The sequence below is a fragment of the Canis lupus genome, chromosome 15 (assembly GCF_011100685.1).
Source record: "Canis lupus familiaris isolate Mischka breed German Shepherd chromosome 15, alternate assembly UU_Cfam_GSD_1.0, whole genome shotgun sequence".
NCBI lineage: Eukaryota > Metazoa > Chordata > Mammalia > Carnivora > Canidae > Canis > Canis lupus.
In genome coordinates this window covers 62,347,945-62,364,786 of record NC_049236.1, presented here as the reverse complement: position 1 = coordinate 62,364,786, position 16,842 = coordinate 62,347,945, and the positions used below count along the sequence as shown (strand labels likewise).

Genomic DNA, 16,842 nt, shown 5'->3' with positions numbered 1-16,842 from the left:
GCATCTTGCATCCCTGCGACAATGATGGTAACCAACGGAGCTGTACACTGGAGCTGGGTATAACTGCCCATGAAAATAGTCATTTATGGAGACAGAAACTAAGAATTCATCTAACTACGATGAAAGTCAGCTGTACCCTATGATGGCATTAACATCTCACCATTAAATTCAACCTTTTCCAGTTTTTTTAAACATGTACTTTCTTGACTCCAAAGAGAGGAAGTCTACTCTACCAAGGACGTGAAAACAGAGGCACACTGTTTCGTTTTGTTTTTTTTTATGTAACCCAAGAGGTACAGCATAACTTGCTTTTGTTTAGTGAAGTTGTTCATTTATTTCTGTCTACCTTATTTATAGTTTCTCTTCTTTCCTTTTTTCTTTTCCTTCAACTAATTTTATTATTCCAAATACTCTCAAAAATGTTTACAAAAATTCTCACAATATCCAAGGACACAGGACTGGTCTTTTTTTTTTTTTTTTTTTTTCTTTCTTTCTTTCTTTTGCAGTAATCCTCCACACTTGATTATCAAAAATGCATGGTTTGTAAACACGTTTTCTGAAGTTTCCAATATGTTTTCTCCTCCATCTCTGAATACCAATGCAATATTAGGTTATTCTTTCGACAACATTGGGAAATGATTTCTGGTTTTTCTCCTTAAGTTTGTATTTTCTTTAAGCCTGCTACAAATGGGGAATACTACGACTGCTCCATCTTGGGTTTCATTTTGCATTTGTATTCTCTCTAGAGCAACCATCAAGGATTTGAGTCCATATGATCATACAAGCACTGTTGTTATAGCAGAGATGGAAAAGTAGAATTTAGACACAAACAGTAGATCTCAAGGCTCATTGTGTGGCTTCCTTCTTAGATTTAAAGGTGAGTTTTACAGTGAGGTGCAAATAGCTTCACTTCCTCTTCTACGAGGAAAAAAAAATCAGCTAACTTAGAACTATGCGTATCATCAACTTATGCTTACATTTAGAACAATGTGGTTGGATTGCTAACAAGTAGTTAATATTTGAAGTTTGGGACACACACACACACACACACACACAAACACACTCACACACACAGTTGGAAGGGGGATAACTCTAAACAGAAAAGTTTCCTATCTTGTTTTTAATCTTCTATTTTAAACGCCAGGCACCGTGGAGGAACAAAACTGGCCTACTTTAATATAAAACACAGAGTCCTTTGGAAGCAGAAAATGTAATAAAGATAGGTTTTCTAAAATCAAATCTTAGGGCTCTGACACAGAAGTAAAATGCTGGCCTTTGACTAAGGTTGCTAGCAGAATCAACTTGAATTACAAATCAAAAGCACTTGGAAAATATTTGGTTGTCTCATGTTAGGCTATTTTATGTAAATGTGATGCATCTTTTTAAGAATGATGAAATTAAAACTACTAGCACAATTATAGAAACGTTTACTTCTTATGGTGAGTAGCAATGTACAGTTATCAATTTAAAATTAATCGTGGCTCAGGACGCCTGGGTGGCCTTCGGCTCAGGTCTTGATCCCACGGGGGAGCCTGCCTCTCCCTCTGCCTGTGTCTCTGCCTCTCTCTGTGTGTCTCCGTGAATAAATCAGTTAAAATTTCAAAAAAACGTTAATCACGGCTCCCTTGGAACATGAGATTGAAGGAGATGCGAAGAACAATTCTAGAATTTCCTACGATCTGTTATGAGGCTTAGTTGCTATTCTGCAAAGTTAAATTGATGTAATTGCTGTGGAGACTTTATTAAAACTTTGTTATACAGCCCTGCAGAGAGCCACAGCACGCAGAACCTTGAAGAAAGGCAGACCCACAGTCAAGGGCTGGATGTCTGCAAATCTCCAGAGGAAAAGACAATCCAAAAACTATTGTTGGCACAATTAAGACACGACTGAGCACCTAAACCAATTCCATGAGCACTGCAGAAAGACCAATTAGAGTTGGTTTTACAGTGCGAGGATGGGGAAGACACAAGTCTTCGATTAGACTGATGTTATTAAATGGCTCTTTAGAAAGAGATATTAGCATCAAAAGCAGTAGAATAAAATAGATTTCTGGGTCCCAGCCCAAAGAAGTTTGGACAAGCCTACTAATCTCTAGGGAGACTACAGTGTTCTTCTCAGAAATAAGACTAAAAATGAGAAGTAAACTATATTTTATGGATCACATCCAGCTTGCTGGGCCCATTCCTTTGCATATCGTCTATGACGGCGTTCGCAATACAATAGAATGGAATCTTTGGAGCAAACTGTATGACCTGCAAAGCCAGAAATATTTACTGTATTATCCTTTCCAGAAAAAATTGCCAACTCATGGAATAACTGGTCCTAAAGCTTCTGTTCAGCTCTGCATTTTATCATGCTAAAGGGAAAAATTTACATCTTTTTCCTACAACTAGAAGCTATTTATGACTGGGAGTCAGAAAGCCCGAGTCTAAGTTCTAGCTTCTCGGTTTGCTAGTTGACATAAACCCTGTTGGTTTGAATGTATGTTCTTCCCGTAAAACCCCTGGAGGCCATAATATCAAGCTGTTTTCAGCAGAGTTAAATCAGAAGGATTTCACTGGGTAATGTCAGAAAACCACGAAGGCAATCTGAAAGCATTGTTAAGATCCTCATGTATTACCATTTTCATGGTACATATTCAGGCAGCGCTCACAGCATAAATCCTGAAGGCGCTTATGAAAGAAATAAAAGTAGTAACCCGATTTGCTTAATGCAACTATGCTAAGAACATAAAATAATCAGCTTAATTTTAAGGTTTCATAGGAAAATCGTCATGTGAAAAGTAAGGGACTCTCACCTTAAAGTCTAAAGACTAGACAGGGGAACCTGGGACCTTGGTTCAAGTCCCTGCCTTAGAACCAACTAGTTATATGACACAGGTAGATCTCTAATTCCAACAGAGATTTACCATACGACAGGTGAAAAACAGGAATGGGCTTATTCTATAAAAGTAATTTCTCTGCTTAAAATTATATGATAATACCTGGATTTTGAAATTTTGGTGTGTCGTCACCAACTACTCACAGGAACATTTTTCATACCTCTCTTTCCTCAGTACCCACTCCACCTCTGTACCTAATCAATTCCTACTTCTGCAGTTCCCCTGACAATGCTCTCTGCCCATCTTCACTTACCGTGTCCTTCAAATCTCTGAATTAACTGCAATAGTTTCACAACCTGTGCTGTGGCTTTCAGTTGCACTCATCTCCAATGCAGCCTAAGCCTATACGGTCACTTTAATCTCATGAGCGTTGGACACCAGTGGTGGACACCCAATCCGGTGTAAATACCTAATCCTGGGCATGATGACTCTAGGGCCATAATCCACCTGTCCTGCCTCATTTTTCACTACCTCAGACATAGATTCTTCATCCCATTGATGCCTGACTTCTTGCCATGGGGCCCTGAAAACGTACCCCCAATTCCAGCACTCCTTTAGTCAAGGTGTACATACTTCTTCCTGGGACACCACTCTCCCCTTCCCTGTTCATGGAATCTCTTCACACCTTTCAAAGTCTACATCAAAGGTCTACATCTCCCAACAAAATCTGAACTCTCCTACCTCAGGAATTCCATCTTGTGTTCTGTGATTTTTCAGAGTTTGGCTATTGTATTATTGGGCCTTGCTCTTGCTATATGTTTGTAAGTTTTTATTGGCAAAGATTTCTTTCACGTGCCAGAAGATACATTTTTTTTAACAGAATAGCAGATTTATCTACATACTAATTGCTAAATTTAAGTGGTGCCTTTGGCAACAGAAACACTATATTGTGAATTGACTCCATATGTGTAAAGCACAGATGAGTGATTAAAAAAGAAAATTTTGCAAAATGAAAGCAGTCAAAAGACAGCTCTTAATTGGGCTATTCAGGAAAAGAAAAAAAAATATTAACTCTATTCAAGACAAAAGCAATCTGCCCTTGTTAAAAGATCAGTCCGTTCTGAGAGGAGAGTTCACAAAAAAGTCTTCAGTTTTCTAAAATCTACATTTTAGTATATTTGTTTTTATTTGATCAAACTAAGTGTCATTTTTTTTTGGTTCATTCTTCTGAATTTTTGAGAAAAGAAAACATATTCTCTATAACTAAAGAAAATTTTAATGATTAGCTCTACCGAATGCAAGCTGTGTGGTGCTAGGCAGGCTACTCAATCCTTTTTTAGTTCAATTTCTTCACATAAAAAACAGATATAATCATAATACCAAACTCAATGGAGTGTGAGCAGTTTAACACAGAGCCTGGCATAGTAAATACTCAATAAATAATAGTTTCTTATATTTACAGGATTGAAATATGTCCTCCTACTCCTAATTCATCAGGTTATCCTTAAATATGCATATTGAATTCTAGTGTTACCAGCATTTATGAAATTTTTAGACTTTTTTTTTCAATTTTGGTACTATCATTTGACAAAATAACAAATTTTATAATATTCAACTACTCTCAAAATACTGGATCAAAACACTTTCAATTTTATAAATTATATAGCTTGCTTTCATTTGATTAACTTTATATAACATCCATGTGTTTATATTCATATGTAAGGCACTTGATAATTTTTTCATGTGTCATGTGTAAGGTATGCTTATCAGAATTTTACTAGTCTAGTAAAATAAATGGAGAGAGATAAAAAAATGAAGAGTACACATTGTTATGTAATGCACTTGAAACACATTTTATTACATGAGAGAAATCTGAGATTTTAGAATATGAAAAAACTGCCTTGAGAAATCATCTGTAAGCAGGCAGCATCATTTTATAATAACTTCTGTAAACTTATTTTGTATGGTTAGAAGTTATTCAATTTTTGTGCTCATTAAATCACTTTTGATATTTTCAATTTCAGGATTCCACATTAAGAAATATTTCAAAGGAAAGCATTTCTTCAAGTTTTGATTTTTAACCAAGTTAAATATATAGCCAATTGTACACGGTAAAATTACATTATTGTGAATTCAAGTAAAAGAATTCATAATTTCAAACAGAAAAAATACTAGCATATAAAAATATGCTAATTAAAAAAATAACCTGAAGTATAAACTATAGGCAGGGCAAAATGAGCCTTAATGGAAGTCTGAGGTGTGAGAAAAAATAATGAATAAAAATATTTGCTGAATCTTCAAACAAATGCTACCGGGAATGAAGACCAATGTACAAGAGAATGAAGCCAGGCCTTTATCTTAAGCCATGTACAAAAGTTAATTCAACAATGAATTAAAGACCTAAATGTAAAACCCAAAACTATAAAGTAGAAGAAAGCATAGAGGAAAAGCCTCATGATACTGGAACTGGCAATGATTTCTTAGATATGGCACAAAAGCATAGGCAAAACAAACAAACAAAAGCAAAAATAGTTGAGTGGCACTACACAAAACTAAAAAGTTTTTGCAAAGCAACAATCAACAGAGTAAAAAAGGCAACTACAGAACAGAAGAAAATATTTGCAAATCATACATCTCGTAGGGGGTTAATAGCCAAAATATGTAAAGATCTATAACCCAACAAGAAAAAATAAAATAATCCAACTAACAAATGAGCAAGACACTTGAAGATACATTTCTACAAAGATGATATACAAATGGTCAAGAAGCAGATGAAATGATGGCCAACATCACGAATCATCAGAGAAATGCAAATAAAAACCACAATGAGATATGACCTCCCACCCATGAGGATGGCAACTATCAAAAAACCAAATAATGGGGATCCCTGGGTGACTCAGCGGTTTAGCGCTGGAGTCCTGGGATCGAGTCCCACGTCGGGCTCCCTGCATGGAGCCTGCTTCCCCCTGTGCCTGTGTCTCTGCCTCTCTCTCTCTCTCTCTCTCTATCTCTGTCTCTCATGAATAAATAAATAAAAAATCTTTAAAAAATACTACATATTGGTGAAGATATGGAGAATTTGAAACCCTTCTACACTGCTGGTGGGATTGTAAAATGGTGCAACCGCTATGGAAAACAATATGGAAGTTCTTAAGAAATTAAAAACAGAACTACCAAATTATCCAGCAGTGCATCCAGAGGAACTGAAAGGAAACTGTCTTACAGAGATAGTTACAAACTCATGTTCATAGCACTGTTCACCATAGCCAAAAGGTGGAAGAAACTCAAACGTCTATCAGCGGATGAATGGATAAACAAATGTGGTCTATACCTGCAATGGAATATTATTCAGCCTTAAAAAGGAAGAAAATCCTGTCACATGCTAAAACATGGTTAAACCTTGAGGCCATTATGCTAAATGAATTAAGCCAGTACAGAAGAAACCCAATGCTGTACCCTCCCACTTATGTGGGTATTTAAAGTAGTCAAAGTCGTAGAAACAGAAAGTAGAATGGTGGTTCCCAGAGGACCACTGAGGGGTAGAGAAACAGACATGGTTTATGGGTATGGAGCTTCAGTTTTGCAAAATGGAGAAGCTCTGGAGATCTGTTTCACAACAATGTGAAGGTACTTACATTGTTAAACTATACACTCAAAAATGGTTAAGACAGGAAATTTTACATGTTTTTTACCACAATAAAAATTTTGATAAATATCCGTATATAACTTAACAAATGTTAACTGAAAAAAACAATATCTCATTTATGTCAGGATGAAACAAACTTGAGGAAAAATAAAAACAATAGCATATAAAATGAAGATAACTACACATTGTAACCTCTTTTTTAGAATCTTTCTATGGTTTGGGAGAAGGATAAGGATATCAATTAGACATGACTCTATTAAGAAGGCTGCTAGAAAAAAGGTACCAAATAATAGAATATACATTTAAAACTTTCAAACCAATAGGTAGAAAATAAATGAGATGAGGGAAAACGAAACCATAAATTCAATACACAAAAAGGCAAAAAGTAGAACAAAAGAAACAAAGTGGGACATTTGGATGCAAACAAAAAATAGTAATTACTGATTACATCAGTAATCACAATAAATGTAACTGCAATAAGCACTAAAGACAAATTAGCCACCATGAATTAAATAAAAATAAAGCCAAATTATTTGCTGTCTATAAGGACATACCCAAGAAACAAGACCACAGAACAAATGAATGTCTAAAGCAAGATGAAGATATAACCAGGGAAGAATACTAATCAAAAGAATGTGTAACCCTATTAATATCAGAGAAAATAGAGTACTAACCTAAATCATAACTAGAGATAAGGAAATACGGCATATCATAACAATTTAATTATCAGAAAGATGTTATAGTCTAAACATAGTATGTATATAATAATATAGAATAAAATATTTTAAATCATAATATTTATTTAAAAAAATAAATACATTTCCTTTTTAAGACTGATTGATTTATCTAGAGAGAGAGAGTGGATGCAGGGGCAGAGGGAGAGGGAGAGAGAGAATCCTAAGCAGGTTCCAGCTCAGAGCAGGACATGTAGCTCCATCTCAGGACCCTGAGATCAATGACATGAACTGAAATCAAGAGTCATATATTTAACTGACTGGGCCCCCAAATACCCCAATTTTAAAGCAATGACTAGACTTCACGAATACTGGTCACTCAAGGTCATACTGCCAGCCTCAATATATTTCAAACACTGACATCTTACAGACTAGAGTCTCTCACTAGACGTGTCTAAAGGAGAAGAGGATAATTGGGAAGAAAATGTATGTTTGCAAATAAGAAAATATATATTACCAAAAAATATGTTAGTTGAGGAAAAATAATAAGAGACAAAGAAGATAATAAAAATTGGAAAATAGCAAAAATACCGTATGTCAAGTTAGTAAAATTCAGATAAAGTAGTTCTTAGAAGAAAATTTATAGCCTTAAAGGTTAGTATTGGAATCAATGTGTTAAACTGCCAACGAAAGAAGTAAAAAAGATCAGAATAAACCCAAATTTAAAACAAACAAAAAACACTAATATAAACACAAGAATGAAAAATGAGTTAATATTGTTCACTGACCACTTAATTCAATTTATTTGCTCATCATCATATATAATATTAAGAAAAATAATTTTAAAAGATGATAGATGTGCTGATTTCTTCCTATTTGTACCATTTGGAAAATAGAGTTTTATTGGTAACTATGCATATAAGAAAAGTGAATTAACTTTGAATACTGATGGTGTAAGTAATGCAACTGGATAAGAGGAACAATTTTTTTTCCCGTATTATCTTGCTCTTATGAGTGGATTTACTTTTATTAACCTTGTTCAAAACTATTCATATTCAAAAAAAAAACTATTCATATTCTGTAATTTTATTTTCAAAATCATGTATAGTTTTCAGCTTTTATATTTTGCTCTTCAACGCCTTGTTCAAAATGATTTTAATAAAATATTCTCATTACAGACCTTTAATTCTTAAATTAAAAATGACTGTATAGAGAATTATGTATGCATTTATGTATTCCAAGTCAGTTGTAACTTTTTATATTTAAAAACTATTCATGTCACGCAAATGTTTCATTCCATTTTCACACTGAGTCCTGGAACACCCTGGACAGCTCCACACCCATGATTCTCTTAACAACATTCAATTATCAGAAATCTCAAACTTTCTTTAACCTCAGTTGCATTCTCACCAAAGCTTTAAGTATAGTTAAGTCATTCCAGGTGAATTAGTCATAAGCAAATAACAAAAACTATTTAGTAACTGGCAAAAATAAAGATTAGTATCAATACAATCTTGGTCTGGAAAGATTTTAAAGTTAGCGTTCAAGACAGAAACCAGAAGTTAATAGATTCACTTATTTCCTTTCTTAATGATTTAAAACTCTATAACCAAACCAACTAAATATGCTAAAGGGAATATTTTTCCTTTTCAATCCTTATTATGCTTAATTCCATTTTCTTGCCTTAATGTGCCGTGACTTCCACCAAAAATGTTGAAAAAGAAGTGGTGTGGTAGAAAGAAATAATTTCAGAGTTTTCACAAAAGTGATATTTACAGTTATTTTTGTCAATTTTCTAAAATTAAGAAAATACCTATTCCCCATTTGTTCAGGGTTTGTTGCTATTACATCAATAATAGATTTTTTTTTCTAGATTTAATTGAAACATACATCTAATGGTGCTTGTGTCTACACATGTGCACACATATGCATCTACCTTTGGTTTGGCTTGGAGACTTTATATCCATATTCAAGTGTTAACCTGGATTATAATTTTCCTTTTTTTATACTGTCCTTCTCAGGATTGCTATCAAGGTTTTGTTAGCCATATAAATAGGAGAGTGGATCTCACTTTTTATTCCCTGGAATAAAAAGTTTATATACGATTATACTTATTTCTTATTTGAATGTTGGCTAGAACTCACTAATTAAGCCATCTGAGCCTAGACTTGCATGGCTGAAAAAAAAAAAACAAAAAACCTAATGATTCAATTAGACAGTAATTCATTTTCTTTAGTGATTATAGGAGTAGTCAAGCTTTTTTCTTCTTCTTGAGTAAGAACTCAGTAATATTTTTTTTAGGAATTTTCCCCTTTCATCTATATTCCTTAAGTTACTGCCATAATGTTGGCAATACTCTTTTATTCTCATTTTGGTATCTAGAACATTTATGGTTATAATAATCTTTTTATTCTAGTGATTCGATAATTGTGCTTTTCCTGTTATTCTTTTGCTTTCTTGAACTATTTCTAAGTTTTTTCAAAGTACCAATTTTGTTCATACTCTGTACCATGTTATTTTTATCTCCTTAATTTATCTTTTATTTATTACTTCCTCCATTACGTACCTTTCCATTTATTTTATTACCCTTTTAATAGCCACTGAATAAGGATGTCTAACTCGTTAGTTTAGGGCATTTTTTATTTGCTAATGTGAGCATGACGGTTGTGAATTTCCAAGTACTGCTCTCATTGAGTCTTACAGCCTTGCTATTCAGTATTTTTGTTATATTACAGTTGAAAATGATTTCTAACCTCCACTGTAATTGCTTCTTAGCTGAACTGAATATTTTATGTATATTTCTTAACTTTGAAATGTGTGGGATTTTTCTGGTTATCTCTGTGATACCTATTTTTACCTTGAATTTCATTATGCCTGAGAACATAATCTGTATTATTTCAATGTTTTTGGAGCATTTACTATTTCTTTTTAAATTACATTTTTCAAAACATTCCCAGAGTTTGAGCAATTTTCATGATGAATCTTCTGAGTTTTTTACTCTCTTCTTTGAAGAATCATATAAGAATAAAAAATAAAGCAAATTACATTTAAAAGAAGATGAACTTTTGTATTTATATAATACTAAATGAGAACTATCAATGGTATAAACTACCTTCTCCCCCGGGGTCACGGAAACTCTCCAGATGCAGTGTGTATAAGAAGGGTAGCCATTTGGAAATCCTGGAGAGGAAAGGTTGCCATTGGATTCTTGTAGGGTTTCTCCACATGCTAAAAGGGGGGGAAAAAGATACATATATTTCATTTTTAAAGACATGACTTATCCATATTTCCATAAAAAAAAGATAAGATCATTCTTTTAATTTTTATGAAAAATACTGACATGATAAATAAAGCCCTGAGTCTTTTGGTGTTAGATGAGAATATATATTTGTGTTCTATAAAAGACTTTTCCTTTCCAAGTAAATTTCTTCTTAGGTCTCTACTGCCAGGATTTTAGCATACCATTTTAATGGCATCATTAGGGCTAACCATAAAACAAGATTATGAGATAATCTGGCATTCATAAAATTCTTCCTCATGGAGACTTTTCTCATTCATTCCCAAAGAGTCAGTCAGTCACTCATATTCAGATTCAGGCCAGTGGGTATCTAGTTGAAGTACTTGAAGTGGATAGAGGATCACATGACATATAATTAATATTTTCAGTGTAAAGTGAGGCTAAATTTCATAGCAAATATCAAAGTTGGAAAATAAGATATCTTAAATAATGATTAGAATACAATCAATAAAGGTACCAAAAATGTCGCACACAATGAAAATTTTTCTCAAAATAAGCTGAAAATAATTGAAAAGCTAAAAACATAAAGGAAGATTGAAATTTTCCTACAAGATGTGGACATTTATTTACTCTCTCATTTCTGATGATCGTAAGTAAAAATTACTGGAAAAGCAATTAGGTTTGCCTCTTACTACAACTGTCTAATTTCTTGAAAGTAATTATCAGTTATCTAAAATAGCAAATTATCAGCTGCACAGCCTCAAGATCGGTGTGATTGATATCTTCAGGGCCATTTCAACAAAGACACAGAGTGTAATTAGCTCATTGGTTTAGCCAAGGTTAGTGGTCAGAACCATTCTATAATGGGTTTTCCTGTTGCCTTTGTAAGACATAGCTTGTGCCACACGAAACCAGGCTGCTTTAAGTATCCTGAATTTAAGAATAATTCTTCTGCTGCAGCCTGTCATCTTTATAACCTTCACTCAATAAAAAAAAAAAAAAAAAGTTCTTTCCATCTGAAGGAGACTGAAATCAGACTGAGATATTACCATATTATAGAGTCATAGCTACCAGCAGGTGAACTCTCATCTCATCAAATCCTCCATAAATAATAAATGGCTTTGCATATCTTAAGTCAAATGAAGAAAGAAAAATGATGACTTTGAAAACAAAACAGAGCTGTAAAAAGTCTGACATGATATAAATATTTATTTGAAAACACAGATATTAAGTTTGCACAACAAAATATCTCTTGAGTAGAAGTAAGCAGTGTTTATTTTGATGAATAGGCAGGTCAAAGCACCTTTAGAACAAAATGAAGCTGCTCAAGGTCAAAAATACATAATTCAGTACTTTCCATCAGTCATCTGAGAGCTCTTGATAAATGCAACATTACAAGAACACTTAGAAAAATGAAAATTTATTAAGATTCTATTAATGCAAACAACGTGCTTCTAAGTAGGATCAGTTCAGATGCTAAATAATCATTTGGGAGGTGAGTGTGTTTCAATGTAAAATACTGTAATTGATAGCAGTCTAAAAATAAATTCTTTAATGATTGAAAAGTACATTAAGCCACATAGAATGTTGGTCCTGCATTTACTGAAGTGGAATTATAACAAATATATTGAATCCACAGATGTACACAAAAAAAATACTGTTCTGATAAAGATGAAATGGAGAATTTTATGAAATGAAAAATAGAATACAGCATATAATTCAAATATTTAGTCAATCTATTATACAGCATTTGCTTATAAAGCTTATAATCATTTATAAGAAAGTGTGGTTGTCCTGACTATCTGATCCCTACTACAAAAGATATTTTAGTACCTTCCCCAGCCATAGGCTGATTAATATCCAGATATGAGAAGCAAAGTTTATTATAAAAAAAAAAACTAAAGAAAAATCAAGCAAGAAAAAAGTGGCGCTATGAAGTTAAAATGCTGTTCATTTACTGAGCAAAATCTCTGGATAAGAAAACACAAGTTTTAGTCATGGCATTACCACTTACTAATTATGTCCTATAAGAAAGTCTCAGAAGCTTCAGCCTAAGTTTTCTCTTGTTAAGTGAACATTTAATTAACATAACATTTAATAAAGTTGCTTTGTAGGGATTAAATGTTATTATGCCCTGAATCCTCTTTTCAACCTTTAGCTACCTCTTACACAGGTAGGAAGATTGCTGTCTAAAGTATTTGAATATGTCTTTGAACTTTAAAACTCAGTCATATTTAGGAGAAAAAAACTCATAAAGAAATATACAGTGGTCAGTTATTAATTCCACTGCCCTAATAATTACTCTAAAACTAAAAACAATTCAGAAGTTAGACTTCTATCTCTGTAGGCAGATGCCACAATCGTACATGTATAAAACCATAAACATTACACAAACACACAAAACTGTTAGAAACTAGTAAACAAATTCAGCAAAGTGGCAGGATATAAAATCAACACAGAAAAATCAATTGTATTTCTGTACACCAAGAACAATTTCAAAAGGAAATTAAGAAAACAGTCCCATTCATAATATCATTAAAAAAGAATAGAATACTTGGCAATAAACTTAACCAACAAGGTACAACACGTGTACGTTGAAAACTACAAAACATTGCTGAAATTTAAGATGAGACAAATCAAGGGAATGACGAGTTGTGTTCATGATTGGAAGACTTAGTATTGTTAAAATATTCATATTACCCAAAGCAATCTACAGATTCAACGCAATTTCTACCAAAACCTCAATGGCGTCTCTCGCAGAAAGAAAAAAAAATACCAAATCCTGAAACTCACATAAAACCACAAACCCAAAATAGCCAAGACATTCTTGAAAAAAGGGCAAAGCCAGAGGCTCCCACAACCTGAAGCTACAGTATTCAAAACAGTATGATACTGGCATAGGACAGACATACAGACCAACAGAAGAGAGAGCCCCCAAATAAGCCCATGTGTAATGGTCTGATGATCAACAAGGGTGCCAGACTCCTCATTGGGGAAAGCATCGTCTCTCCAGCAAATGGTATTGGAGAAACTAGAAATATGCATACAGAAAGAATTATTTTTTTTTTTTTTATTTTTTTTATTTTTTTTTTATTTTTTATTTTTTTTTTTTATTGGTGTTCAATTTACTAACAGAAAGAATTAAATTGTACCCTTATCTTCCACTGTACACACAAATCAACATAAAATGAATTAAAGACGTGAATGTAAGACCCGAAACTACAAAGAAGAAAAGAGGTGAAAAATTTTGTCACAATAGTCCTGGCAATGATTTCTTGGATATGCCACCAAAAGCACAGGAAATAAAAGCAAAAATGGACAGGTGGGGCTACATCAGCTAAAAAAAAAGCTTCTGTACAGCAAAGGAAACCGTCAACAGAGTGAAAGGCAACTTTCCGAATGGGAGAAGATACTTGCATTGCAAATCATATATCTCATGAGGGGTTAGTATTCAAAATATATAAGGAACTCCTACAAGTCAATAGCAAAAGATAAAATAACCCAATTTAAAATAGGCAAAGAAAAAGAGATGGCCAAAGAAGACCTAGAAACGCCCAACAGAAAGAAAGAAAAAAAAAAGAAAGAAAGAAATGCCTAACAGGTATAAAAAAAAAAAAAGTTCTATTTACATCAGCAATCATCAGGGAAATGCAAGTCAAAACCACAATGAGGTATCCCCTCACCCTTGTTAGGATGGTCATTATCAAAAAACAAACAAGCAAAGAGAAGATAAGAAGCGTCAGCAAAGAAATGGAGAAATTGCAGCCTCTGTGCACAGTTGGTAGGAATATAAAATGGTGCAGCCACTATGGAAAATAGTGTGGGATTTCCTCAAAAATTGTAAAAATAATTCCCAAATGATCCAATAATCCCACTTCTGGGTATTTATTCAAAAGAACTGAAAACAGGATCTTGAAGAGGTATCTCTGCTCCCGTTTTCATTGCAGCATTATTCACATTAGCCAAGAAACAGAAACATCCAAACCATCCATCAGTGGGTGAATGGATAAAGAAACTGTGCTATATGCATAAAATAGAATATTGTTCGGCCCTAAAACAGAGGGAATCTGGCCTATGCTACGCGCTAGATAAGCCCAGAGCACATTCTGCCAGAGGAAGAGGGCAGCTGCAGAAAGACAGGTCCTGCGTGATTCCACTTCCTGAGGTTCCTGAAGGAGTCAGACTCAGAAGCGGGGAGCGGAAAGGGCGAGGGAATGAAGAGTCTGTGCGGTGGACAGTGTCAGCCGCGCAAGATGAAGAGATTCTGGAGCCCTGCTGTACAGCAGTGTGCATGGAGTTGACACTACTGCGCACTCACAAATTTGGTAATAGGGTACATGTCATATTATGTGTTTTTCTGCTCAAATAAAAAATAATTAATAATAAAAAAAAAAGCAGTTAAACTAAGTCCTTTATCAATCTCGCTCCTACATCAGGGGATTTACATATACCTTCATTCTTCCAGAATAGAAAATGATACCTAAACTGTATAAATACTACTTGGATTGTGTCTTGTTGAGCAATTATCACAAACTCTTGTCCTTTTAATGACATTGTTAAATTCATAGCTGTCTGCATGTCCATCTATGGCTACTTTGCTCACCAAATTCTGTACTATCCACCCGACACCAAAGATTGAGAACTTGCCTTTCTCCATATTCTATAGGACCGCATTTATAATTTTACTGAGGCTAAGGAAAACACAGACAGAGATGCACAATAATTTCTATTAGATAAGTCTCTTCCGAAAGGATCTTGACAAATTGAGGAATTAGGGGAAGAAAGAAAACTGTTATCTAGTCAATTTAATGCTTCCTAATTAACATATTGATATCCCTTAAACTTTTAAATATAATAAATATAGGTTTAAATGATTTCTAAAATGTAGAATAAAATGTAAAATGATTTTAAGAAAATGTTACAAGGAATCCTAAATCATGTGAGAGAGGATGTGAGATTAATTACTGAAATGTTTTAAAAATGCATTTCGATGGTAACTGCCTAGCCAAGTCTCAATCACCCTTTAAAATGAAGCATAAACACCAACTGCGGGGAGACCTTTCTCCCGCCCCACACCGTTCAGCCCCGTGAGGCGTGTCTCGGGGACCTGCGCAGCATCCTTTAGGATCCCTTCCTCTCCGAGTGATCTTGTCCGTGTGACGCCCCAGAGGCTGGGCTTTGGGCGTGGAGTCTGGGCTTCCTCCTCCGTGGCCATGACATCTGATGCCTTCCACGAGTTAACGGTGACTCATTCATTCATTCAGCAGCGACTGACTGAGCACTTGGTTTCCATCAGATCCAGAATACCATGAGGGAAAATCCAACTGCAATCCCACAGAGCTATAATCCAGTGTGGGGAAGGCCAAGTCAACTGATAATTATATGAGTAAGACACAAAGACCGGGATCGAATGCGGCATTTCCCACAGGGGAGGCCTGGAAGTCTCCAAGCAGGAGGTGACTTAGGAGCCCAATCCTAAACTTGAGCTGGGATTGAAGCCCGAGGCAGTTAGGAGCATCCTGGCTGGCGGAGGAGGAAGGAGGCAAGCACATTGTGGTACCAGGAGCTAAGTGAAGTGGAGGCGAAAACCCAGGCTGTAGGGGAAAAAACCTAGGGAAAAGACTCCGGGAAGAGGTAAGAAAAAAAAAAAAAAAAAAAAACTTGGAATGACAGAAGGAAAGGAGATTAGTCTTTATCCTGAAAATAAACAGAGTAAGATTTGCATATTCCAAAGCCTACTTAGAATGGCCAGAGAATTAAAGAGATGTCAGAACGGAGGCAAGAGGTGAATTAGGCATTTCAACAATCTAGAAAAACGATGAGGCTCCTAGACGAGGGGATGCACTGCTAGAAGGTAAGACTCCAAGAAGGCAATAGGACTGGTTAGCTGGAGACACTGAGGGAAGGAGGGGACGAGGCCCTTCCCGGTTCTGGCTCCTGGCTCGGGCTGCCTGACTATCCCTGTGTGGTACCATCCACCGACCCAGGGACTGTTTGCAGGGAGATGAATAAATGACTCCATGAGTAAATGGGGAAAAATTGGCTAAATTACTTTTTTTACATGTGGGCAATACTTTAGCCATGATCTCCGTATGTACAAGCACATATGGAAAGTATATTCCGTCTGGAACCTCAGAAAATTATACCAGGAGCCAAGAGATTAACGCTTTAAGGAACTAATAAGAACCTTATTTCCATTTTCAAGGTAAAGTTAATGAACTAGGGATTAAAGGAATGCAACGTTTCTAGTATTCGGGGTCCATGCTCGCGGGGACTGGCTTCCACCCACAGATGCTCATCTGTAGACAGGCCCATCCAGCACACCTGCTGTGCAGATACTGGCATGGAAAACTCCCAAATTTGTGAACTCAGACTGTGCGCATGTTTATGGGTGAATACACACACACACTTTTATGTAATAAGGAAGAATTCTAATATTTAGAAGGCCCTTGATTTATAGCT

At 34.9% G+C, this 16,842-nt stretch overlaps 1 protein-coding gene across 2 annotated transcripts in view; it reads right to left on the bottom strand.

Moving 5' to 3' along the window:
* TLL1 (tolloid like 1) overlaps positions 1-16,842 on the bottom strand; it is a 194,536-nt gene that overhangs the window by 61,660 nt on the left and 116,034 nt on the right. Inside the window, exons 9-10 of one of the 2 annotated variants that reach the window (XM_038559154.1) lie at positions 10,255-10,370; positions 7,993-10,146 (exon numbers count right to left, since the gene is read on the bottom strand). In XM_038559154.1, the coding sequence (XP_038415082.1) occupies positions 10,114-10,146; positions 10,255-10,370 (149 nt within the window). In that variant the 3' untranslated portion in view covers positions 7,993-10,113. Of the gene's footprint in view, positions 1-7,992; positions 10,147-10,254; positions 10,371-16,842 lie in introns of those variants that run through there. The other variant, XM_038559153.1, reaches the window with a different exon arrangement.